The sequence below is a fragment of the Capricornis sumatraensis genome, chromosome 10, assembly GCF_032405125.1.
Source record: "Capricornis sumatraensis isolate serow.1 chromosome 10, serow.2, whole genome shotgun sequence".
NCBI classification, from domain to species: domain Eukaryota; kingdom Metazoa; phylum Chordata; class Mammalia; order Artiodactyla; family Bovidae; genus Capricornis; species Capricornis sumatraensis.
Window position 1 is genome coordinate 18,337,009 of NC_091078.1, and position 25,198 is coordinate 18,362,206.

The 25,198-nt window shown below is 43.9% G+C and overlaps 1 protein-coding gene across 2 annotated transcripts in view; it reads right to left on the reverse strand.

The window, feature by feature from the left end:
• Positions 1 to 830: 830 nt before the first annotated feature.
• The window catches only part of SGPL1 (sphingosine-1-phosphate lyase 1), a 53,794-nt gene continuing 29,426 nt past the window's right edge, over positions 831 to 25,198 (reverse strand). For both annotated transcript variants that reach the window (XM_068981753.1, XM_068981752.1), the window contains exons 5-15: positions 23,026 to 23,173; positions 20,644 to 20,720; positions 19,107 to 19,235; positions 12,364 to 12,452; positions 10,707 to 10,812; positions 9,043 to 9,141; positions 8,250 to 8,399; positions 6,906 to 7,144; positions 5,753 to 5,899; positions 4,745 to 4,865; positions 831 to 4,244 (exon numbers count right to left, since the gene is read on the reverse strand). In XM_068981753.1, coding sequence (XP_068837854.1) covers positions 4,104 to 4,244; positions 4,745 to 4,865; positions 5,753 to 5,899; positions 6,906 to 7,144; positions 8,250 to 8,399; positions 9,043 to 9,141; positions 10,707 to 10,812; positions 12,364 to 12,452; positions 19,107 to 19,235; positions 20,644 to 20,720; positions 23,026 to 23,173 — 1,446 coding nt within the window. In that variant the 3' untranslated portion in view covers positions 831 to 4,103. The remainder of the gene's footprint in view (positions 4,245 to 4,744; positions 4,866 to 5,752; positions 5,900 to 6,905; positions 7,145 to 8,249; positions 8,400 to 9,042; positions 9,142 to 10,706; positions 10,813 to 12,363; positions 12,453 to 19,106; positions 19,236 to 20,643; positions 20,721 to 23,025; positions 23,174 to 25,198) is intronic.

Consider the following 25,198-nt stretch of genomic DNA (forward strand, 5'->3'; position numbering starts at 1 on the left):
ACCAGCAATGTCAGAGGGTCTTCTTTTCTCCATGTCCTCTCCAGCAATTTATGGCTTGTAGATTTTTGGATGATGGCCATTCTGACTGGGGTGAGGCGATACCTCATTGTAGTTTTGATTTCTCTATTAAGTGATGTTGAGCAACTTTTCATGTGCTTATTTGCCATCCCTTTTTTCCTTGATTATGGCTAAAGGTTTATCAATTTTGTTTATCTTCTCAAAGAACCAACTTTTAGTTTTAGTGATCTTTGCAACTGTTTTCTTTGTATCTACTCCATTTATTTCTGCTCTGATCTTTATGATTCCTTCTAACTCTTCTGTTGCAGTTGTCTGGTTGCCTTAGGTATAAGGTTAGATTGAGATTTTTCTTGTTTCTTGAGATGAGACTGAACTGTTGTAAGCTCCCCTCTTAGAACTGCTTTTGCTGTGTCCCATAGGCTTTGGGTCATCATGTTTTCACTGTCACTTGTTTCTATTTTTTATTTCCTCTTTGATTTGTTCAGTGACTTCTTGGTTATTCAGCAGAGTGCTCTATCAAACCAACGAAGTGCAGACAGTGGTCCTACATCCGCTTCACTTCTGACTTGAACTCTTCTAAATGTGCTTTGACCTGATGACTGTGGATCAGAGCACAAGTCACTAGTCATGGAGGTGTGGTCTGTGCTACGTCACCTTCCTATCCACTTACTCTAATGCATCAAAGGCTGAAAAACACCAACCTGGAGGGCACTACAGTTACATGAAGCACTTTTATGTGGTACGAAGACATACACAACACTTTTTGGAAATAAATACGTTTATTCTAAAATTAATGCAAATAATTAAAATTATAGAAGAGGATGTTAAGGAGAGATTATGAAAAAAAGCAAGCACAAGATAAAGTAAGGCTATTACAACAGACAACTCACAAGGCTCTCAAACACCTGATTTTTTACAGGCTGTAGCTGGGAGCTACCAAGTCAGGCCTCTGTCATTACTTCTGTCACTACTGGATCTAGCTAAGAGCAGGTTGTTGCTAATAAGACCCACAGAGAAGCCAAAGGAGCTCACAGCTGTAAGGAGCAGGTAGAAGCATCAAAATGCCACCTCTTGGGTGTGCCATGCCTCCCTCTAATCATATCCTGGGCCTTCTTTCTCTAGAGTTTGCCCCATAGCAAGTAGGTCCTCAAAGAACCAAGTCATTTGGCGGAAAACCATATAGCAAAGGTGGCATTCCTTGGCTTGATTCTGGCAAAGTACAAGTGGGCTGAGAGCCAGAATGCAAAGCTAGGGCACCTGATGGACAGAACTAACCCAAATAATCCTTCAGAAAGACCTCTCACATCCTGGTCATAATGGAACAAGAGGCCCAGGGGTTACCTCTGCAGATTCTGAGGGGTTCTGTCAGCTCCCAGAACAAATGCAGGGTTTGACGTCAGTGTCCTTTCATAAGATGGAACCACACTGCCCAGCTGGCTAGGGACCACCCAAGACAGTCCAGTCCATCACTAAGATGTGTGCAGATACGGATGATAACTGAAAACATAAGGCAGGACACTGGCTTTGAGGAACTCAAGATGCGAGTTCCCAACTTCCCTTTAAACAGGTGTGACCACCACTCCTGGTGGAGCTACCAAGGGTAGTGGTTGGAACTGAGCAGAGGTGCCACTCATGTATGGCTGTGACCTGGTTCTAGTATCAGTGGGCATGCACAACCACCTCCCCACAAAGGAGCACTTTCTCACCAGCAGCCAGTTTGCAGCAACCACCACCCCAGCAGGTTATCTCCCCTGTATGCCTAAATAAACAAATGAATGCTGTCATCCATCCACAATGATTAAGATTTGGGACATTTTATTACTTAGTTGCTTCTTAAGAGATTATTGCTACAATTAGGAAGGGAGCCTTGAGATGGAAAAGGGGGAGGTTAAAGACAGAAAAGATTTTAAAGAGGCAAGTACCATTTTCCAAGTATAAAACTGGTCATATTAAAAGTGACACGGCAGTATATTCATGCAACTACTTAAACTCTAACCCAGAAACAAGAGTAGTTTTTGCAGAGGCCAATGAGACATCTGCGAGCAACATGATATCATGAAGACATTCCATCTACCGCTGCAGACTAGATGCTACTTACGCACACAGGTACGTAAAGAACAAAAAGCCCACAAGTGTTTAAGTCTAACACTCGTGATCGTAAAGTGGCGACAGCAGGTCCCTTTGAAAACACCACAGCCCACAGAGGAAGGTCCTGGGGAGACACGGGAAGCAACAGGACACTCTGCAGGTATGTGCTTCTTCGTTTTTAGCAGCTGACAAACCACAGTCGTGCCTGCTGAGTGGTTCTGGGTCCCTGGAATTCCTCCAACACGATGAACGCACTGGAGATCCAGGGATGGTTCACACACAGTGCCCATCAGTTCATCAACCAGGGTGGAATGTGACTCCCCTATCCAAAGGATCTCTGCTTCTAACACAAACATACCCTCATTCCTGGAGCCCACAAGGACAGAATGAAACACAACACACCAGTCCTGCAATGATGCAGCCAGCCAGTCAGTTACTGTGGAGGAAGTACAGCGCTAAAGAACACTTAGACGAATGTGCCAGGGAGTCTGGGGGAAGTCCGGGCCAGCACTGCCAGTGAAGAAGGCTAGAGGACACCAGCCTGAGGAGGCTGGGTATTCAGGAGTCCCTGAGAAGGGTGGTGGATCAGAGGAAAGTGTCTCCTGACTTACCCCTACCCAGGTAAAAACCTCAAAGACTGATCCAGTTCCCTCCAGGCCTGGGTCAGGAGTAGCCCATCACTGCTCACTGCTGAGAAAGAAGGCACATCGTGTGTTGTCATGCAGGTAGGACAGTGGCTCAACCAAGATCAGGGCCCTGTGCAGGGGGGCGAAGAGTAGGAAGTGGGCGCAGGGCTGGGTCCTGTTCCTGCGCCACCCTGAGCAACTGGTCTTAACGAAGGAATCCCAGGCCCTAGGCCTCAAGTGACACTTGACGTCTTCCTATTCTAGAAAGTTTCTCCCATCCTAGCCAGGGCCGAGGAGCGTCCAGTACCTGAGGCTTGACTGCCGTCGTACCTTTGGGAGTTGAATGAAGGGGGAAGAGGCAGAAAGAACACACTAACAGAGATTTTCCTTGCCTTGGGGGCTCTCTCCCGCCCTCCCTGGGTAAGTCAAGGCAACTTGTGAAGGTGCTTTGAGCTGTTCCTTCAGGCAAACAAAAAACAAATGTGCGTGACGGCTAGAGCAGCAGGGCGGGGAGGACTGCTGCTAACTCTGGTGGCACACCGGAAGTTTGGGTACCTGGAAGTCTGGGAGCTCGTCCTGCGCTGATACTCAGGGAGGTCTAGAAAAAGGCCTGGTTCCCGTCTTCAGAGGCCCAGGAGAGGGCTCAGGTGTGCTCCAAGAGGCAGCACCAGGGCCAGAAGGCCCTAGCTTCTCTGGAACCCACACCACTCTCGTCCTAATCCACGCAAAGAGGAACAAACCACTGGGAACGGAAGGTGATGGCAACCAAGTACCACATGGGGACTGCAAGCACGGACAGGGAGCAGCGACCACTCCAGACCCTGCCAGCCCCGCACAGCAGAATGATGGCTGGCAACGTGTGTCCTTGAAAGCATAAGCTGTGAAACAAGAGGCTCTAAGAGAGAACACTAGGGCTGGGAAAGCCTCCTGCTTGAGCAGACCTCACCCCCACCTAGGGGAACACCAGATACAGAACAGAATTCCTGTCTGACTAGCCCAGCTGCCTGAGGTAACAAAGTACACCTTTTCCTATCGTAAACTGGAGCCCAGCTTCCCTAAGGAGTCGGGACAGGTCAGAGCTGCCACACCGGGATTAAGGGAAGTTGGCAGCAAGAGAGGTTAGAGAAGGAAATGGTTAAAACAATTCCCAGGGGAACATTTAGAACAAGGACAAAATAATTACGTCATGGGATCCTTTGAGGTCTTCACATTAAAAACCACCAAAGGATGAGAATCCTGAGGATCGCGCTGTCTCGTGGTCTGTGTCGCGCTCTATGGAGCAAGACCAGATGTTGAAACCGCATGGCCTGTCCCACACCCCGAGAGCCTCCTGAAGGCCAGACACCCCTCGGGGTTACAGAGGGTCTCAGCTCAGCGGGGTTTCGGAGAGCCATTCATCTGGCTGCCCTGAGCTACAGTGTCTGTACTGAAAAGGCTGTCCAAGAAGACGGAGGACAGCTCCGCCACCAAGTTCCTGTCGACGGTAGCCTGGGCCATGCCATAGATTGCACCCTAGAAGTCAAGTCAAAGAAGGTCATTAGTGATGAGGGGTTTGAAGGAAACAGAAAGTTGTGGTCGTGCGCCCCTCCTCCCCCCATCTCCCCACTCCCATCCCAGGCGCAGTTCCACCAGAAAGATAGCTGGCGTAAGACGCTCATCATAGGCTTTTGCCAGTCTGCCTTTCTGCCTAAAGAACTAGCCTGTGGGATCTGGTGTAGAAAATTTCAGAGGAAACTGGCTTAGTGCCTTTCCTGTGTAAAAATTTTCTTTTTAAAGGAACATTACCACTGCCTGCCTTCATGTTAACACTCTCTATTATTTTATCTATAGGTACCGTATTTGAGACCAAAAATCCCTGGGAATGGGTAAGCAGAGACCATCAGTTCTGATTAATGAAGAGGTTTGTGGATAAGGGGCAGAGGCAGGAACAGACTAGAGGTCATCTGATTCTTTCAAACCCACCACCAACACCTAAGCTTCCACAGGAAAAAAAAAAAAACAAATGTCCCTACCATTCCTGTGGTCTTTGCTTTTGGATTCTTCATGATTTGAGTGACAGATTCCCGGATATCCTTAAGGAACTGTATGGCTACCCGCTTGCGGGTGTGTACCAATGTGATGCAGAAATGAAGGCTACGGGAGAAAGACAAAGTGAGATGAATCTGGGAAAAAGAGGGAAAAACATTCTGAAATCAAGCAGCTCCAAATGCAGGAATTTATTGGTTGCTTATTCATGTTATTATTCATGACAAACATAGTCAAGTTGCTCCCAGTCCTAGGCATCAGGGCTCTCAAATACCCAGACTGTAGGCTGGCATGAGGGTGTCATGCCCTAGGCATGATCAAGACCCACTGTGGTAAGTCGAATACACCTGGCTGTTCTGTGCCACCCCTCCCCTCAAACTGTCCACTGCTTTAGGACTTTTGTCTTAGGTGGTAAACCTCATGGTGCTAGGGTCACATGGCCGGGGTCTTGAAGGACTTCAGGGCAAAGAAACTCTGACTCCCTCTGGAGGGAGACTGGGTACAAAAAGGCTGTGAAGAGACCAGGGAGTCCGGATGGGACTGGCAGAGGCACCAACACATGAAAGAATCAGGGCTGCGTGGAGGATACCGGGAGACCTTCTCTTGGAACGGAGTGCTTACTTAAAGGCGTCACGGAAGACAGACTAGAAAGGCATCTGCAAGGGGACAGTATCAGGCCCAAGTGATCAGAGGCCCTCTGGAAGGTTCTAAGCTCACTGTTATTCAGGTAATCAGAGGAAGAGAGAGAACAGAGCCCAGAGCAGGGGTGGGGGTAACAATCTCACTGTCTCGAGAGGCTGCCACCCCATTTGCCACAGTTTATAGCTAACAGTCTTATTCTTGAAACTGAGAAACTCCTAACGGCAAGGCAAACGATCTACAGATACTACAGCTGCCATGGAAGTGCTGCTGGCAGTCCCTCTCTACCCTTGAGGTCACCTTGCTGCCATAGCTCTTCAGCAGCCACAGACCAAAGGAAGCATCTCCAAGCTCACCTGGGTGGGAACTGCAACTGATTCAAGTTCCAGCCCTTGGCATGCATCAGGTTGAACAGTCGGTAGATATCAAAATCACGAGAGCCCAGAGCGATGACTGACAACTGAGGATTCCCAAAGACAAAGATGCCTTTGATGTTTTCTAGTCTTAAAGGGAACAGAAAGGAAATTCAGTCACATTATTCCGGCCAACATCTCATGTCACCCTTACAACAATCTAAGCTTTGGGGACTTGAGTTTCCTAATCAGGTGGCTAGACTCAGATCAGTAGTTCCTAAATATTACAAACACTTAAAGGCCCAAACCCCACTAGATCCAATACTTTTGGCTCCTAATCTGTCTGCCCAGCTCCTAAATTATGTATTCCCCCCCACCCCGCAGGAGTATCTGCGGAATAAACAATGCACTTTTTTTTTTAATCCTAGAAAAACGATCCCTCCATCTCTCCTTAAAAACTCATCCATGTAATCCCTGAAGCAGGAGATGGTACAGCAGTTCTCAGCAGATGGGTGTATCAGGACAATATACAGGCCTTGGTCAAACGAGCCAGGCCTAGCGGCTGCTTTCGTTCAACCTCGGTAACATATACAACCAAACAGGTAACACGTGAAGAAGAGACATTAGACAAAGCATGCAGCATGGTTTTGCCTTAACAACCCAGATTTCAGCACCGCCTCCTCCCCAACCCCTTCCAATTCTTTTCTTATTCTAGTGATTGTACAAGTGTGATTCTTAGACCTGCAGCATTAGTGTCTACTGGGCATTTTCAGAAATGCAAATCCTCACATTCCTGTTCCAGACCTACGGCGTCAGAACACTCGGACTGGGGCCTGGTGATCTGCCTTTTAACAAGCCCTCCAGGTGATTAGGATTCAGCCTCAAGTTTGAAAACTACTGTCTTAACCATTAAGCACTTGGTAAGAGCTGCCAGTTGGTAAGACATCCTTGGAGACAAGATGGCCTACAGATGAAGCCTGGCCGTGACCCCAAGTCACAGCACAGCAAGGGAGCTTATTCTCCTCGGCCAGCACCACACTCCTAAGCTTCAGGGGACTACAGGTGCTGGAGCTGTGGCGCTTGGCCTGGCAGATGCCTTGAGCCTATGTGCATACGACCCAAGAGACAAGGCAGAATGCCAGTCTTGCACACGTACTCTGACTTGAGGAAGCGAGTGGTTTTGATGATCTGTTTGGTAGCTTCAACGTAGCCGCTCTCACCGAAGTACATCAAGGAGGCCCAACAGGCTGCGCTAATGCCACCAGGCCGTGAGCCTGCAATGGTTGGGGAAGCGTAGATACCACCCTGCCAGTCTGTGGCAACGAAGAACTGATAGCGCCTGTACTTCTTGTCAGAGTATAAGACCACTGAAGAGCCCTTGGGGGCATAGCCGTACTGCAGGGAGAAGCAGACAGGTGAGTGAGTGGTTCGCCTGGTGGACCCGCCCCAGAACTCTAGGCATTTTCCCTTCACCTGTCCGGGTCTCTTGACAGTTTCATTTCACATTAAGATTTCCAACTCAGAACTTACTCAAGAATAGAGGACACCAAAGGGAAGGGGTTTCAAATTCTCTATTTTAGGACTGAGGAATCTGAGGCCTAGGAAAAATAATGTCTTATCTAGTTAATGGGTTTTTGCCTCTTTTCATCCAGCATGTAGTTTTCCTTATTTAAAACAGGACCTCAGGGCGGTATGTCAGGATGGAAACTTCCTGGAAGGAAAATTTCCACTGGAAGCCAGGAAAGAAAGGAATTCAGGTCACTTGGAGCAACTAAATTCATGATTTGACTCACTTTCCATCTTTTTTGCTTAGTATACTTTCCTCTTCAGAATACCATGGTGCTCAAAATCTAGAAGCTACTTAATCCAGATTTAAAATAAACTAGGTACTTGACTAACGTGCCCTCCTAACTACCTCTCACTGAAGCTAAGATGGTAAGAAAAAGGGCATGGGGCTATCTGATGTAGACTTTGCCTCTGGGGACAGCAGGCATGGACATTTCAAACATCACAAGCCAAACATTCCTGAGCTGGTAAGTTCATCCCTTTTCCCAGAGGCCTCTCCTGTTGATAAATTCCAGTCACTCAGGTGCAGGAGCCCCAGGAGCACGGGGGCTGAAACATTAACATACCTCCTCTTAGGAATTCTGCTATCAACCTCACCTCTTCCCCAAAACTCTTAAGGGTCCAGGAACCTCTGTGTAAGAGCCACTACACTAGTATGTCCTGGTTACGTATAGTCACTGGATACCGAAATTCTCTTAGCCATGTGACACAGAGATAATAGGTTCCTTTCCACTGCTGCTCGTCACCTCCAGCTCTGTATCCTGTCATATCACTTTACCTTGAGACAACCATCAGCTGCCCTGGCAAGAGCAAAGAGCCAGATCTAATTTTACACTTACAGGGGAAACTGAGGCTTTGACTGATTTCTTTTAAATAACAGTCAAAATAATCAACTATCAACTTTGATTAACATGTGGTCTTTTTCCTCGCTCACCTTATGAGTATCAGCTGAAATGCTGGTCACGCCTTTCACCCGGAAATCAAATGGCTGCTCCAGCGGGTATCCCGCTTTCTCCATAAAGACGATGAGGAAGCCCCCCAGACAAGCGTCCACATGAAGAGGTATTTTGTATTTGACAGCCAGCTAGTTCCAAAGACCATAAAGAATATCCGTTATAGCCCTATAACAAAAGCTTTGCGACACATGGGTGAAAAGCTGGGATATAACCAGAGCATTATGGACTATGTTTTAAAATCCTGGTTATTTTTGACATTCTTACTAAAGCTCATCTTTCAAGTATCGTTAGCCTTTAAAATAATTCACCTGAAATGTGGTTTCTATTTTAAATATGCAGGGCCTCCAACTCACTGAAACATCATGCAAGAAATGAGCAGAACTCTGATTCAGGCTTGAAGATGTGTGGTGTCCTGCTCTAGGAACTGCAGGGTGGGGAAGGAGGGAGGGGTGCTCTGGGGCAGCACAGTGGGTGAAGAGCACCCTCTGGTAGGCATGCCCCTAAACGCAGATTATCTCCTGATCTGAATCAAAATGTCAGTACTCCTGCAGAATGGACAGTTTAAGTGTGTATTATCCCTCCTCCACAGCCCGAGCTAGTCACCTTCAGAGGCTTCCAGAGAGCTGTGCAGCTTACCACAGGGTGGATGAAAGGTATTCACCACCACTGGGCTATAATCTAAACTCAAAATCACTTTCTTCTTTCCTATAAGGCACCGTTAGACTCTAAAATCTCTTATCTGCCTGCCTAGTAGTCCTTTCTCCCACATACCTTGGCCACTTCAGGGATAGGGTCTATCACACCATGAGGGAACTGTGGGGCAGAACAGACGAGCATGGCCGTATTCCTAGAGATGGCTCTGCGCATTGCCTGAGGGGATAGAGTTGAAAGGAAAATGAGAAGTCACATCACAGTTACTCTGCTCTCATGTTGCCAAGAGCAGCCTAGGCTACCAACCTAAAGGTTCAGCTTCACCAGCACACCCCCTTCACCTCTCCAGCTCAGAGGAAGACACGGCCCCACCATGGTGGTCAAATACAAACCCCTGGGGAAAACAGCAAAACCACTGTGATGGTAAAGAAGAATAGTGGGCTAAGAGGCAAGAGCGCCCCATGTTAGCAGTGAAAGCTTGAGGAAACTACTTAACTTCAGTCAAGTGTGTTTCCTCATCTATAAGATGCAATAATACTAACTGCTTCTATGATCCCCCCAGGTTATCATGAGGCTCAAATGTGGCTCTGAAACTAGAAAGTTCCTCTACACAGATGCAAGGCACACAAATAATCACTAAAGGCTTATTATTCTGGCTTAAAAAAGAAAGCCTGCTATTTGAGACCATGTAGATGAACTTGGAGGTCACAAGCCTAAGTCAAATAAGTGAAGTGAAGTCGCGTCGCTCAGTCATGTCCGACGTTTTGCAACCCCGTGGACTGTAGCCTACCAGGCTCCTCCGTCCATGGGATTCTCCAGGCAAGAGTACTGGAGTGGGTTGCCATTTCCTTCTCCACGGGATCTTCCCGACCCAGGGATCGAACCGAGGTCTCCCAGATTGCGGGCAGACGCTTTACCCTCTGAGCCACCAGGGAAGCCCTAAGTTAAATAAGCCAAACACAAAAGGACAAATACTGCATGACTTCAGTTATATGGGGAACTGAAAACAGTCAAACTCACAGAAGCAAAGGACAGAATGGTGATTGCTAGGAGCTGGAGAAGGAGGGAAATGGGGAGACGTTGGCAAAGGGGTGCCAAGTTCCAGTTATTAAGATGAGTAAGCTCTGGAGATCTAATGCAGAGTCATGGGACTACACTGAACAACGCTGCACTGTATACCTGAAATCTGCTTAGAGATCTAGAGGGTATAAGTATGCTTACCATGAAAAAAGAACAAGAAAACTATGTGAAGTGATGGAGATGTTAAATAGCTTAATTGTGATGATTATATTTCACAATGTATCCATATAGCAAAACACCAAATTGCATACCTTAAATATACACAATTTTTTTTGTCAACACCTCAGTTAAGGTGGGGGGGATAATGCTAGTGGTAATAAATTGGACAATTTACTTCTAAAAAATACTTACCATTAGAAAGGCAATGGTATTAATTCAGGCCAACTGAAAACAATGAGTGTCTTGGGGCAAGTTAGTCCAGGCTCATTTTACAAAGAGAAGAGAAAAAGTGACGGTGCTGAAGCAGAACTCACGTCTTTAAGGTACCAAGTTAGTCTCAGCTTCCTATGAAGGGTTCACGTACATATGAAAGGACTGATGCTGCAAGGACTCACCACTGCCAGTGGCAGATTTTCCAAGTCCTAATGCTATAATCAAAGGCACTCCCAGTCTATCCATGTGTGACCCTGAAAAAAGCTAGTGATCAGGTGCACTTTCTGCTTCTCCCAGCCCCAGACAGACAACAGCCCTTCAGAGGAACTCACCCGAACATCCACCTCCATCATTTTGTTCAGGGGAACTCGTATAATCTTCATCCCAAAGTAACTGGCGGCTTTGTCAAATGCAGCATGGGCACTCTGGGGGGCTACGCTAAAGGAAAACAGTGAAATTCAATCAAACCAGGTTCAAGAGATACCATGGCTAGCAGCTCATTGCAATCACTAGGAATAAACTTCTGCTTATTTTTCCTCAAAATTTTTTAAGTGTTTATGTTGTTTTACTTTTCATTTTAAACACAAACAAAAAGAGGTCAAATGATTTTCTAGAGAAACCTCCTACTACTTAGGAAATCACTTTGGTAGCAGGAAGAACTTGGAAGCAATGCCACATGGAGGAATCCCAAGCTTACATCATGGCAGATAGGTGAAAGGTGGCAGAGAATTTGGATCAGATCACCATGAAGGTGTGCTTTCTGGTTGTCCAACCAAAGAAGGGCACCCCAATGAGGAGCAAGCTTCCTGGCACCACACACACTCAGGCAGAAAATATAAGACTGCTTGGCAGGGATGTTAAAGCAGCCGTCAAGCATCACATCGATGGTCTTCTCCATCTCTGGAAGACCATGATCCTGTGAAAAACTAAAATTCCCCTTTGTCCTACACACTTGGGAACAGCCTTTCAGACAGTATGGAAACCAAGTCATTTGCTTCAGACTTCCCTCAGTTACTCCACTCTTCAAATTAATCTGTTCCCTTTGAAGGAAAAAAATTGCCATCAGTGACTAAGTACCAAGTACCAAAGATGTATGTGTGAAGAAAGATGGTAGCCTGACTTCCTCTCTTACGCTTGGTGTGAATTATAGCACAAGATCACATGCAACGAAACCCGGCGTCACTGACACTTGTGGGAAACCACTAACCCGAAAGCTGTGGTATGAGCATACTGTATAAGGGAGGGGGCTGAAAGAAAAAATTAAAGCAACCAAATAAAATACGGTCATCTCTGGATTTTTAGAATTTTCCTTCCCAGAACACAGCTGGCAGGCTGAAATTTTCTTAAGGAGCACCCTGAAGCAGTCTAAGTAATTTTCATTGAACTAAGGCAAGTTAGAGAGTTTTCCTTAGGTTCCAGATAAACTTACAGTAAGTATCACAGAACTCAAAGATATAGTCCTATAACTGTTACTTTTAGAAAAAGAATCTTGTTCTTGCAGTATATACCATGTATAAATTGGGGGGGAGGGGCGGGTGGGTAGGAAAGGGAATACTAACTAGCAAAAGCACTCAGGATTTTGCTGAATGTGAAGGGTAATGATGGTCAAGGGCACAGGACAGGACGGAAGGGGACTGGAATTGCCAGAAGCAGCAGAAAACAGATGGTCAGGCTGTTTCCCACAGAAAAACCTAAATTGGCGGGGGCAGAGGGGTGGGGAGTCAGCTACACATAACACAAAATATGAGGGGGGAAAAGTTCCAAAAAGCAAAAGCTGAATTTGCTACACACCAGCAACTGTTTACATAGCATTTACATGTTAAGTATTGTAAGTAATCCAGAGATGATTTAAGACTATAGGGAGGATGTGTGAAGGTCATATGCAAATACTACACCACTTTACATAAGGGGCCTGAGCATGGAGAATTTGGTATCCATTGGGGTCCTGGAACCAACACTCCATGGATACTAAGGGACACCTGTACCTACATTTCTGGAGTTTTGATCCCATTCTCGAAGGCTAGTTCCCGATAAGCTTTGCAGGCCATCAAAATACTTTCTGTGCCCCCAGAGGTCACCTGTAATAGAAAAGAGAGTTGGGGTAGCTATCAGCATGCGTTTTCTGCCTTGATCTTGAGGATATCTGATGCAGAGACAGATAAGCTCTGGGATGCACACTTTAGAGCACATGCTGCTGTCTTTCAGAAGGAAAACTTGACTTTACTGGCTAAGCCCAATCTTGGCTCAGGAGAAGAATAAAACTACTGACTGGTCAGGAGCTCCACACTGTGTGAACAGATAAACGCGTCTCTGCCCAGACCACCCGTGCACAGTACACTTACATTTCTGTTGTTCACCCAATTGCAGACAGGACAGGGCTTTTTATCCCCTTCCAGAAGCATCAGGGTTACTGACTGATTTAAATTTCTAATGCCCACTAAAGAATGTGAAACTGGGAAGTTATAGCTCTAGTCAACTATGCGATACATTAGAAGACCAAGAAGAGACACTTAGACATTCCAGAGTAAACTTGTGATTTTGACAAGTCTGAAAGACAGAAAAGTAAGGAGCCTCTGCTTAGAAGTTTATTAACTTACTTATCTGAAATCAAAACAAAAATCCTAATGTTTTTAAAGGAAGAAAAATGTCTTCCTGAAGCTAGGCCTATCCAGCCCCTCTGACACAGGCCAATTTTACCTGAGTTGATACAAAAATACTTGAGGTCATTTCCTTCATCCTGTTTTCCTCACTGGACTACAACCTCATGAAAGTGGCGACCAGCCTGTTCATGACAATATTCCTGATACCCAGCTAGGAAAGCTGACACCTATCAGATCATCAGTTAACATTTCCTAATGCCTGATTTGACTCTCAGTAAACCACAACCAATACAGGTACGTCATACCCATCTGGCTCTCCTTTGGTAACAGAATGAAATCATTTCAAAACACACACACAAAAAAAAGAGCCATAGCACTGAGCTAGGTGAGTATTTCCTTAGACTTGTCATCTCCAAAGACTCGTACAACCTTAGAAAACTTTTCCATTTTATAGCTAAGAAAACAGCCCTGAGAGACTGATTCACCCAAAGTCATCCATCTTTTGATAAAAAGTAAAACTTTCTATATTTTCATATTTAGTGTAACCTGATGAGATGAAATGAGAGCAGATGATGGCTGAAATTTCCTACAGTAATATCCACATATAAGACAGAAATACCATAGGCTACAAAATCCAAGTGGTTAGGAGTTACATGACAGATTAAAAAGTCAGTCATCCTGTAACTGAGGAAGCCATCAGGAAACACGTCACCATCATCCACACAGTAAGGCACTGAACTGGGGCACAGGACCCTTGTTTCTGTGCTTGCAGTTGAGGTCAGTGCTGCAGACTGCAGTGTGTCCTGGGGTCCAGCATAAAACCTCAGAACACCACATGAGGAACCAAGACATCAGTGAGGGAAGTCAGGAAAACACCAAGTTCTCAGTGCTCTGTTCTCTCACTGCAGTTCAGCAATGACCTAAGCAGAAATACTTCCAAACCCCTAGTCACTCACTTCACATGTCCTATTTTCACTCCAGTAACAAATCCAATCAGTATCATCTGTTAGGCAAACAATGGTGTACTTTGGACTGTAAAAGCAGGAACACCTAAATTCTGCTTCTGATTTTAATTTCTGACCCCAAATTCTGTGTTCAAATTTTGCTGCTACTCTATTTCCTCTACCCCCTGTCCCCTGTACCACCCCAAAATGGAAATCTAATTCTAAAGTAAGAAGACAGAAGCCTCAGTAACTACTGGACACGTCAGTCAACATCTTTCAACACTTTCAAAAACTCTCACCCTGTATATGCTATGTCAGAAAACAAGGGTAGAACAGGACCTACTGGGAAATTTTTCTTTTAGATACTCTTTGGACCCGATGGCATTTGTACAAGCCAAGACTTTACTGCAGCAACCAAATTTCTTTCAGTAAATAAAGTCACCTCTCACTCATTCTAACTGAGGCAAATGAAGCTACAAAAAGGAAAGACGGTGTCCGGTGAAGAATAAAGAAGGAGAAGAGCTTAAGATCTCAGTTGGGAACAGGTTCCAGACTGCCCAGTCAGCTGGCTTTGTCTTCTTGTTTCCTACCTCTGAACTTTCCTCACCAAAAGGAGATCATCAAAAGAGAGACAGAGACACAGAAAGGCAGAGACTTAAGAGAGAACCAGAGAAACTCACATAATCCCTGAGGTAATTAGTTCTCTTATAAAAGTCTAAGTGCCTGAAGAGGCTGGGGATCTGAGACTCTATCTGTTCTCCTGACCCCTGACAGCACTAAAAAAGGTCCTAACTGGAGAGGCACGGAAACAATGCAAGAAAACACGAGTTGGACTTTGGTATTAAGGTGGAAGACTGAAACCACTTCACAGATTTTCTCCCCTCAGTACATGCAAGAATGAAGGAAAAAAGCAGTAAAACCCTGCAATAACAACCACCAAACAAGGAGACAACCTAACACGGTAAACTTCAAATACTGGTGATGAGAAAATGAAACAAGTTTCTGAATCATGGCAAAGAGTCAAACACAGTTCCCAATCCCTCCTCCAAACTGTGGAAATTGTCCAGGTAAAACAGCAAAATGCTGAGAGTTGTCATTAATATTCCCCAAGTGAAGGGGGTTTCTTACTGTCTGATGAGTGGGTAAGAGAGACATGGCAGCTAGGGAGAAACAAGCAGCCCAGGGAGGGGGAACACCAGGACTTGCTCTTTAAAGTGAAGCCTCCAGGGATATAGGATGAGCTAAAGAAATACTCAAAGCCCAAAGAGTACTATTCTCTTCCAGCTAGGCAGAGTGAACTCTGGTAGCTGACTTTGAATGAAGTTGCAGAAGAGGCCAACATATTCTAATATAGGTGGAACAAAGCTTTACCCAAGCCTTGCCTCTCAGACAAGACCAGACCTGCCACGCATCAGAACAAACAGAATGTCTAGAGACAGTCACAGAAACACGAGCCAAGATGAAAGAAGATGGCATGGTAACTATGCAAACACAGAAGAGAAAAAGAAGGTAGCCTGCAAAATAAAGGCCAACTCAGAAGGTAACAACCTAAGGAACAGAAGGAAATTCCTCCTGTGTCTCACTGTAGGACAAAATAATAAGAACAGGAATTCAAGAAAACAAGAGCTCAGAGAGTGGACACTGAAATAATGAGACTGCAGACCTAAAAAAAACCCCACAAAGTATCAAAAAGCATGACTGCAGAATTACTATATACATTAGGAACAGCAAGGAACACCCTAAACACTGCTGAGAAGCTGAGAACCACTATACTGATTATAGGAAAGGTTTAAGGTCAATTTAGTGAATCCAGAGGAGGCAGAGACTGAAAACTCAGTGCTCTGGAGAACTGTGTCCATGTGCTAGTCATACATAGCCAAAAAGCACTGAGAGGAAGGCTGGGCATGGGTGGAAATCTGTGAGATCGTATTCACTTAGAAAACTGAGTATCCTAGGAAAACCATGGTGAAGAGAGGATTCAGGGGAAAGAGGCTTTCAAGTATGCAAAGGTCTCCCATGTAGAAAAAAATAATCATGGAACTTCTGTTTCCAGCAATATACATTATACATCTTGGGCCACCCTCCTATATGAAACAGCTAAAAAAGCCTGCTAAAACATTAACAAGTATGTTTACATCCATCCACAGCTGAGCTAACAAAAAGGAACACACTGGATCAAGAACTGTGTGATCAAGAGTCATCTAAGCTAAGTGTCAGAGCTGGTTGCAACTCTGAAGGTTACTGCCAACTCCTAGATCAGACTTCAAACTTTCACTTTGACAAATATACAGGAAACAAGTTTAGGGCCTGTTCAAGGTAAGGCATCTAAGAGGGTATGGCTGAAAACACTGATTTCACCCACACTCTTAGCAGTGAGAGAAATAAACCCTGCTGGCACAGAGGAGGATAGCCATAAAAACTGCTTTTCTCAACCCAGATACTCAGGGCAAAGAAAAATAAGGATCTCTCAAGAATGTACACTGAAACAGCTTTTATTTGAGTGTGTGGTCTGAGTTCAGACTACTTCCACAGTACAAAACTAAGGGCTGAAAATCGGACTTACACTGGCTCCGATGTGGCAGTACTTCCCAGCCATTCCCCAGTAACTGGCAGAAGTAAATACACATCTCAACTTAATTTCAACCATCAAGTTAAGTTTCCAGGAAAATCCTACCTCATAGGGGAAAAAAAAAAAGATCAAAGATATAAGGATACAAACAACATAAGTAAAACTAGAAAAGTTAAGTTTCCAGGAAAACCCTAACTCATAGGAAAAAAAAAAAAAGATCAAAGGTATAAGGATACAAACAACGTAGGTAAAACCAGAACAGAAACATAAAAGTAAGGCTCATGGAATTATCAGATGTAGAATATAAAATAATTATGTGCAATATATTTAAATAAACAAAACATAAGCCAAGGAAAGGGACTACAAAGAACAACCAAACAAATTAAAAAAAAACAAAACCAGAATTCTCAAGAATGAAAAACACAGTAAATGAAATTAGAAACCCAATGGAAGAACTAACGAGAAGAATACACACAGTTAAAGAGGGAATTAGTAACACCCCTGCATGTATCACCCAGCTCCAACATTTCTTAACTCACAGCCCATCTGCCTTTTACCAGCAACTGCCCCAGCCATCGTTGCTATTGAGAATATCAGTTGTTCTAATAGTTACACCTTTGCAGGTTACCTATTTCGGGGGACTGCTTTTAAATATGAACTAGAGGTGTGCTAGCCCTTCTCACTCCATCTTTCATGTCTCTTCACTTTCTGTTCGTTTCTCTGGGTTTTATTCTGGTTAACTTGTCTTTCTTTGTTCTATAAATTTTACTTTTAGGAACCATGAAAATATTTTATACGGTTATAAATCAACTAGGGTTCCTTGAACTAGGGCTGATTCTGGATCTGAGGCAGGAAATGTAAAAGATATTTTCACCAAATAAAAATATTTTCTCCAAAAAAAAAAAAAAAAACAAAAAACGAGGGGGAGGAAAGAAAGGAAGCTTTCAAAAACTACTTTGAGTCATGCAAAAAGACACCGGAGTCAAAATTAAGAAGCTCTCACTGGCAAAAACTGGAGTAATCTGAGCATCAATCTGAGTGACAGCTACAGTAGCTTGAAGCATACACAGTCTCCTACAATTTATCAACCCCACCACTGACAGATAATTTGAATTATTTCCAGTATTTAACTATCATGAACAATGTTGCTATGAATATACATCTACCCTGATATACACATGTACTAGCTTTCCTAGAATATATCCCAAGAAGTGGAATTTCAGGGTCATAACATATGGGTATTTTCCACTTTACTAGATAAACCACAAACTGGTTTTGTGGTTGTTTAACCCGTACTCTCTTAAAAGTTCATTAAGAGTCTAATGGCACAGAATACCCAGGTACTGTAAAAATATTGCCATCTGTATCACCCCATTCATTAAATGCCATAAAGGAACCCACTGCTAGATTAGGGTTGATTCAGTTTTAACAGTTTTAGAATCTTTTTTTTTTTTTAATGAGTGTCTGGAATACCAGACACTCATTTTGTTAGCTACTGAATATTTGAACATGCTGATTTTTCATGGTGCCAACTTAGAAGTAAAACCCAATGCTGCTTATTGGGGGAGAAAAAAGTAACTATAAAATGTTCTTGTCTTGGGATGGGCCCTTCAGTAATTTAATTTGCAGACTTCATGATGATTAGAGAAGTATGACAGGATCGCACCTAGAGGTTGTTACCATTATAGTACCCTGGGTTAACTCTATCTTGCATAAGCTGAAATTTAGTTTTTTCTAGAGAAGGCAATACCAGTCTATAGTAACAAATCTCAATAGAAGTTCATCAATCACAGTTTAGGAAAACTAACAAACATCTACTAGAAAGAACAGTTGAGAGAAGGAATCCTCATGTATATCTTTAAACACAATGACTCTTTCTTTAATCCTAAACCAACTAAGATTTGATTTATGGCAAAACAATATCCAGCTCAAGCAAAACAAGTATATCAAAAAACGATGAGATGCTTTGACAAAATTATACAGCAAGGAGATCCAACCAATCAACCCTAAAGGAAATCAACCCTGAATATTCATTGGAAGGACTGATGCTGAAGCTCCAATACTTTGGCCACCTGATGCGAAGAGCTGACTCATTGGAAAAGACCCTTATGATGGGAAAAATTGAGGGCAAGAGGAGAAGGGGACAATAGGGGATGATATGGTTGGATGGCATCACCGACTCAACAGACACGAGTTTGAGCAAGCTCTGGGAGTTGGTGAAGGACAGGGAAGCCTGGTGTGCTGCAGTCCATGGAGTCGCAAACAGTCAGACATGACTAAGCGTCTGAACAACAACAACAAAGTGGTTAGGTATGTGGGTGGAAGAAAGAAAGGGAGGGAGAGAAAAAGAGAAGAGATAGGAGAACTATCCTGACAATATAAGTTTAAAGATTTTCAAAATAAAAGACTGAAGAGAAAAAAAATCTAGAAGATATTTACTAAAATGCTAATAAGACACTAATTACAAAATTGCAAGTAATCTTTAAAAATTTCTGTTCAGCTCGATCTTCCTACAATAATCATGTATTACTTGTGTAACAGTATGTTTTTAATAACCTTCTACTTTATGCTAAAAAAAAAAACCAGTCACATTATAGAATGTCATTTGCATATACTTACACATCCACAGGAATCTGGTCCCCCATTGAATAGGGAACAGGCCATCCTCACAATCTCTGCCTCTATCTTCCGGAGTCCGGGGAAGATATCTGGATGCAGTGGGTTACTCCATGCAAAATCTCCATAAGCCTATGGAGAAATGCAAGCACATGTGGGGACGCTTACATCATACAGGAAAAAGAATCAGGCCAACTATGTTAGATGCAACAGGAACTGGGAAGATGGCAAGATATGGCCTCCAGTCTACAGAAGATCGAAATGCTGCAGTGGAGGAGACAGGCATAAAAATTATCTTGACCCAGTGGTAACAGAGGAAGTATAAATGTGGTTAAAAGCACTGACTAAAACACCCAACAGACCCGGTTTGAAATCTTAGCTTTATCTGTCACGGCTAGCTGTGTAATCTTAGGTAAATAACCTCACTGAGGCTGTTTCCCCATATGTTACAGAGGATAATCACAGTACACAGCTGATGGGGTTCTAGCCATAAGTAAGATAACACACACGAAGCAAACACACGTGAAGCACTTCGTAGAGTGTGTGGCATAACTATTTTCAGTGTGATACCAGATTTGTGTATGTACATGAAGGCAAGGGGCCTCAAAGAAGGAGTCGCGAACATTCTGAGTGGTCTGGTGGTGTCTGTTGAGTGGAACCTTGAGCCGTGAATAAGAATTCATCATTAAGAACAGGTAGCAAGAGGGAAAGGAAAACAACAAAGAAGCAAGGTACTCAGTAAACAGAAAAGGCAGGAGTCAGTGTTCATGTGGGAAAATAACAAGAATGGTTGAAAAAAATAGGTGGGATCTGGCTCACGAAGGGACTGGTATTTTTGGTTGCATAAGCAGCTTAGGATTTGTCCTGTAGACAATGGGAAGTCACTGAAAGATTGTTAAGCGCAGAAGTAAGGTCAGGGTATTATGTCAAAATACAGCTGAGCAAAACATGTAGTATGCAGTAAGGTATGCACAGTTTCATAGTTCTAATAATCAAACACAAAATCCTTAGAAAGCAATAGTCCAATGCCAATTTTGTATGACAAAGTGAGATTTAAAAAATAAATCTGATTAGAAATGGAAGAAGCTAAAGCAATTCTAAAGTCAACAAAAAAATATGACAATTATATGAATTATAACTGAGACCACTGCTCATCCTCAGATTCTCTGATTTGAGACTCAAGGGGTACAGGAAACCATGACCAAGTTTCCATCCCTTATCTCTTCTGATCCAACAAAATATATCTTATCATTAATAATCGCAAATGATGGACTACCTTCCCTAGCAACCTGCTTTCTACACAAGGTGTCTATTAAGCCTGGAGACATAAGTTACATCTTACTTTTTTAGACTGAAGATGTCTTGGACAATGTTATGCATATTTGTCTATGTTGGGTAAGAGACATTGAACCTGTTTAGTTTTAAAAATAAACTTTCCTTAAGTAATTTTTTTTTTAATTACAAGAATAAAGAGAAAAAGATGTGATCATCTAAACCAGCAGAGCCACACACTCCTTCCAAGGACTAGGCACTTGCTCACCTTCACGAGGAGGTCAGTGAGCTCCTTTTCCCCACTGTACACTGCTCCGGAGGCTTTCCCCTCTTGCCACAAGACATCTGCAGAGAAAGGGCAGACCACTGGATCAGTAAGCAGGAGCCTCTGGGGAGACAGATTCTAAAGAAGAAACAGGGAGAAACTCCTCTGCGTACAAGAGTTGGAGCAGAAACTCCAAGGCATCCTTACGTTAAATCAAGAAAAAGAGCTTCAGTAAAGACTGTCACAGCAAAAGAAAGATGAAAGGTCAACCACTACCATCAACAACAGTGTGAAAAAGGTAGCAACAGCATCTAGGTACAATAAAGAGAGTCCACTAGTAACGTCATCATCCCCAACTGGCCTCTACCAGCAGAACCACTTCCTCTATCTACACTCGCTTTCTGTTCCCTGTATGGCTCCGCGTGACCTTTTTCTGCAGGGGCTTCCACCTTCTCTCCCTTTCTAGCCAGTCAAAGGAAGTGTGGAAACTGCTATGAGCAGAGTTAGCAGAAAAGAGTAAGGCAAAGTGCAAAATCTCAGCACAGGATCACCAGAGCTGGAGTCAGGGAACTGAGTCTCTGACTGGACAAACCATGGTGAGATGTGAGCCATCAGCATCACCCTCAGACAAGCCTGGAAACCCATACAGAGTCAGCCACCTGCTTCCAGCAACATCTGCCGCAGCACTCAGCGTCAGCAACACAGCCAGCACTGGGAAAAGGATCCGAGGAAAGGTTCCTGACCAGAATGGGAGGCCCGGCCTCCCACTCTTCTCTGAGGTGCTCCCCCAGACGCTCCACAATGCCAACAAATCCACTCATGTGGGGGTCTCGGGTCCTTTAACATGCCTGCGCCCTACTGAAAGTGAGCAGTGAGAACTACAGAAGCACTCAACTGAAGACTGCTGCCGTCGCTCTAACAGAGCCAAGGTCTGCAGCTCCAGGGAGAGCAGAGACGGAGCAGTGACTATCCAGACAAACTCTCATCCTCACGTGACCAGCCAGCTCTGGCTTGTGGCCAAGCTGACTTTGTCCTCAGAGGGACTGGTCTGTGACAGGCATGTCTTCAGACCAGAGGTCACCTGCATTTCAAAAGTAGGGCGTGTGCTTTCATTTCCTGCTCTTTTACTGGAGCTGCAGAGTAATGGGAATGGACAGCGACTTAGAAATGGAAGGGAGGGAGATATGAGGCAGCCAACCCAGCACTCATATGTAGAGATCTTTAATCTGCAGGTCTCAGAATGCTAATCCCTGTTTTATATCCTGTATAATTCCTGGACTGTATCTAGTTTTGTATCATCTGATCAAAAATATCATTAAAAATTCAACACATGTCAATTAGAACTTTTAAAATACAGTATGGTACCCTGGATCCTAGAACAGGAGAAAAGACATTATAGATAACCCTGGTGAAACAGGAATTGAATCTGTGGTTTGGGTAACAGCACTGTACCAATGTTAATTTTTTTAGTTTTGACACATCTACCAAGCTTATTTTAGATGTTAACATCAGGAGAAGCTGAGTGAGAGGTTTGTGGGAAATCTCTGTATATCTTTGCAAACTTTCTATAAATCTAAAATTATGCCAAATGAAAAAGCCTATGTTTAACTTATTTGTAATATAATCCTAATTTGTAACAAACATGTTTGCATTAATAATAGTTAACATTTATTGAAATTTATTGAGTACCTATTATAAACCAGGTGTTATATGCTTATATGTCTGACCTCATTTAATCTCTACAATTATCCTTTCAGGTAAGTATTACAATTACTATCCTCATTGTAGAGAGATAGATACAGAGGCATAGAGAAGTGAAGTAACTCACCTGAGGCCATCCTGTTAAGTGGCTGAACTAGATGTGAGTCAAGGTTGAGTCCATGGGCTATACGCTTAACACTAGGCTGCTAAGTGCATTTATCCTTCCTACATGCATACATGTACACGTGTGGGCTTATTACACAAAATACCATTAACATTTTGAGATATAGATAATATCATCTGTGTTTGTCTTTTGAGGATGAAATTATACTGACTTCTTATTTCTTCTGTGCCTCTATACAGATTCCATAATTTCTAAAATGAATCTCTATTTCAGTCTTATCACATTTTGTCTTTCCAAAAAACAAATCTATTTTATTCAGGCTTAGAAAAGAAGTGGAACCAAGTTCCATCTTCTCTGAGATCTGCTTGCTTTATAGGTGAAGAATGAATCTAAATATAGTTTTTAAAAGACGAAATTCAGCCTTTGAGACAGGCGGTGGGCCCTCCCGAACACAGAAGCACCAGGGATGAACTCTACTTAATCTCTATAAACATCCAATAGTGAGCGAGTGACCAGCCACATTAAGGAAGTGGGCAGCGTGCATTTGCTGAGAACCGTACCCTTAGAGCTGTATTCTTTGAGCTTCTCTAGGACTGCAGCCGGGCTCAGACCTTGAGAGGGCAGGGCTTTCACGTAATCTTGGTCCACTTTCAGGAATGACATGTTCTTGCTAATATCTTCCTTGGTCTTGTTCAACTTATCTTGGATCTCCAAAGGTAAGGAAGATAAAGTTAACAGGGAGACAGGAGAATACAGTATTGAGAGTGAAGAACCAGTTACATCACCAAACCAACCGCTTGATGCTGGGCACTGCACAAGTGCTTGAGAACAAGGACGGTACTTTTTCTTAAAGAGGTACGTTGACATTTTGACCCCTTCAGCTGTTATCTCACCTGGGCAACAGTCTCTTAGAAGTCTGAAAAGTCAGCTCTCTCTCTAAAGGTCAAAGATACACCCCGTGCCCCACCCCGCCCCGCCCCTTTCCTCTGTCAGGGTGCTATCACCAATGCTTTGCCTGGTCTGCCTTTGCTGAAGTCAGCACTTCTCTGCGGGCAAGAGTCAGACCTTGTTCGTGCCTTGGCAGCAGCTACAATGTATGCACCGAAAAAACCAAGGTAGAACCATAAACAGCAGCCAGGAAACAGGCCAAGCAGCAGTAAAACAGATTCTGGTGCTCGAGCCAGTGAGAGGCTCCTTCACCAGGCACGCCCAGAACCCACCAGGAACTGGAGGCCTTACAAGAATCCCACACAGAAGAGTAAGGCAGACATGCCGGGAAGAGCCAGGGAGGCTGCCGCCTGTGTCCTCAGGCTGACAGCTCGCACTGCCCCACTCTCCAGTGCTAGGAGGCGCTACGGGCCTTTCTGCCACATACTTTATCAACTATGGTTATTTTGTTTCCATCCCCATCCTCATGTTCTTTCATTCCTTCACTAGTAAACATCTGCTGAACTGTACAACAGTGATATACAGTGGGCCAGGGATACACAGTGGACAAAACAGACGTGGGCAGTACCAGCTTAGGCGGGCGGGGGTAAGTCCTGTCCTGAAGCTTATCTCTAAGCATCACAGTCAGAAAATAAAGGTAGTGGAAAGTGCAAGCGTAAGGGGGGAGGGGAGGAACAGAGCAGACAGGAAGACTACAGCCGAGACTGCTAGCTGTAATGGGAGACTCTTGGTTTGCAGACTTAGGGGAGAGTGGCTACACATTACAACTTGTGTGTGTTACAGTGACATGGTTTCAGCCCTATGTCTGTTAAAGTTTGACGCCTCATTCCAAACATTTAGGTTGTCTCATCTCTAGCAGTGGATGACTAGAATCCAAGATGGTCTTCTTAGCTGTGGCCCTCAATAAAACCACAGGGAAAGCCCCTCCTTTGGAACATGTCTGCAACAGTCTATCAGGCAGGCGCTGGCAGGAAGAACAGGGAATACTCCTGGACAATGCCAGAGCAGTATGTGATGGGCACGAAGATATTTTTTGGATTTACATAAAGAATTGTGCTGCATAAACGTAACCAGAACTATGAAAGCTGGGCTTCCGTGCACAGCTGATGCTACTGTAATAAAACAGACAAAACTGACCATGAGAGGCATATCAGAAAGCACAGCAAGCACTTCCTCACGTCACCTCATCAATTCTTGCCTCTGAAGCTCCACTGCATTTTAATTTCTTCACAGCATTTATCTCAAAGGGAAATTCGTATGTATTTGCTTCCTTATTCATTTTCTGTCTTTCCTTAGTACTGAAATGTAGATTCCATGTGGGAAGGGCGTGGCCTCCCAAGTGGTCCTGCACTATGTCCCCAGCACCCAGAATGGTACCTAATGCTGAGCAGATGCTCAATGAATGAGGAGGGACACACACACTAGCTCAAAACAAGTAACTTTTGTCTCTGCACCTCATAATCTGCATCTGAAAGTTGATTATACATTTTCTAAGTACCTTCCAATGCTGTTGTATTTACTAAGTAACACAATTGAATAATATCTTCCAATGCTGTTATCATATAAATTTAATGGGTTCTGTAACCCCAGCATTCATTTGTATCAAAATTAGAAATGGAAGGAGCAAAGTGTAAGGAATAAGGGTGGGGTGGGGGAGAATACAGGAAATGATAAGGGAAACACTCTTCTCCCTTGTAATCAGCCTGTCCTCCCTATCCTTCCTCTCCCCTGCTCTTTGTTCTCTAAGGACTACAGCAGATTGATTTTAGGGCTTAATATGATTAA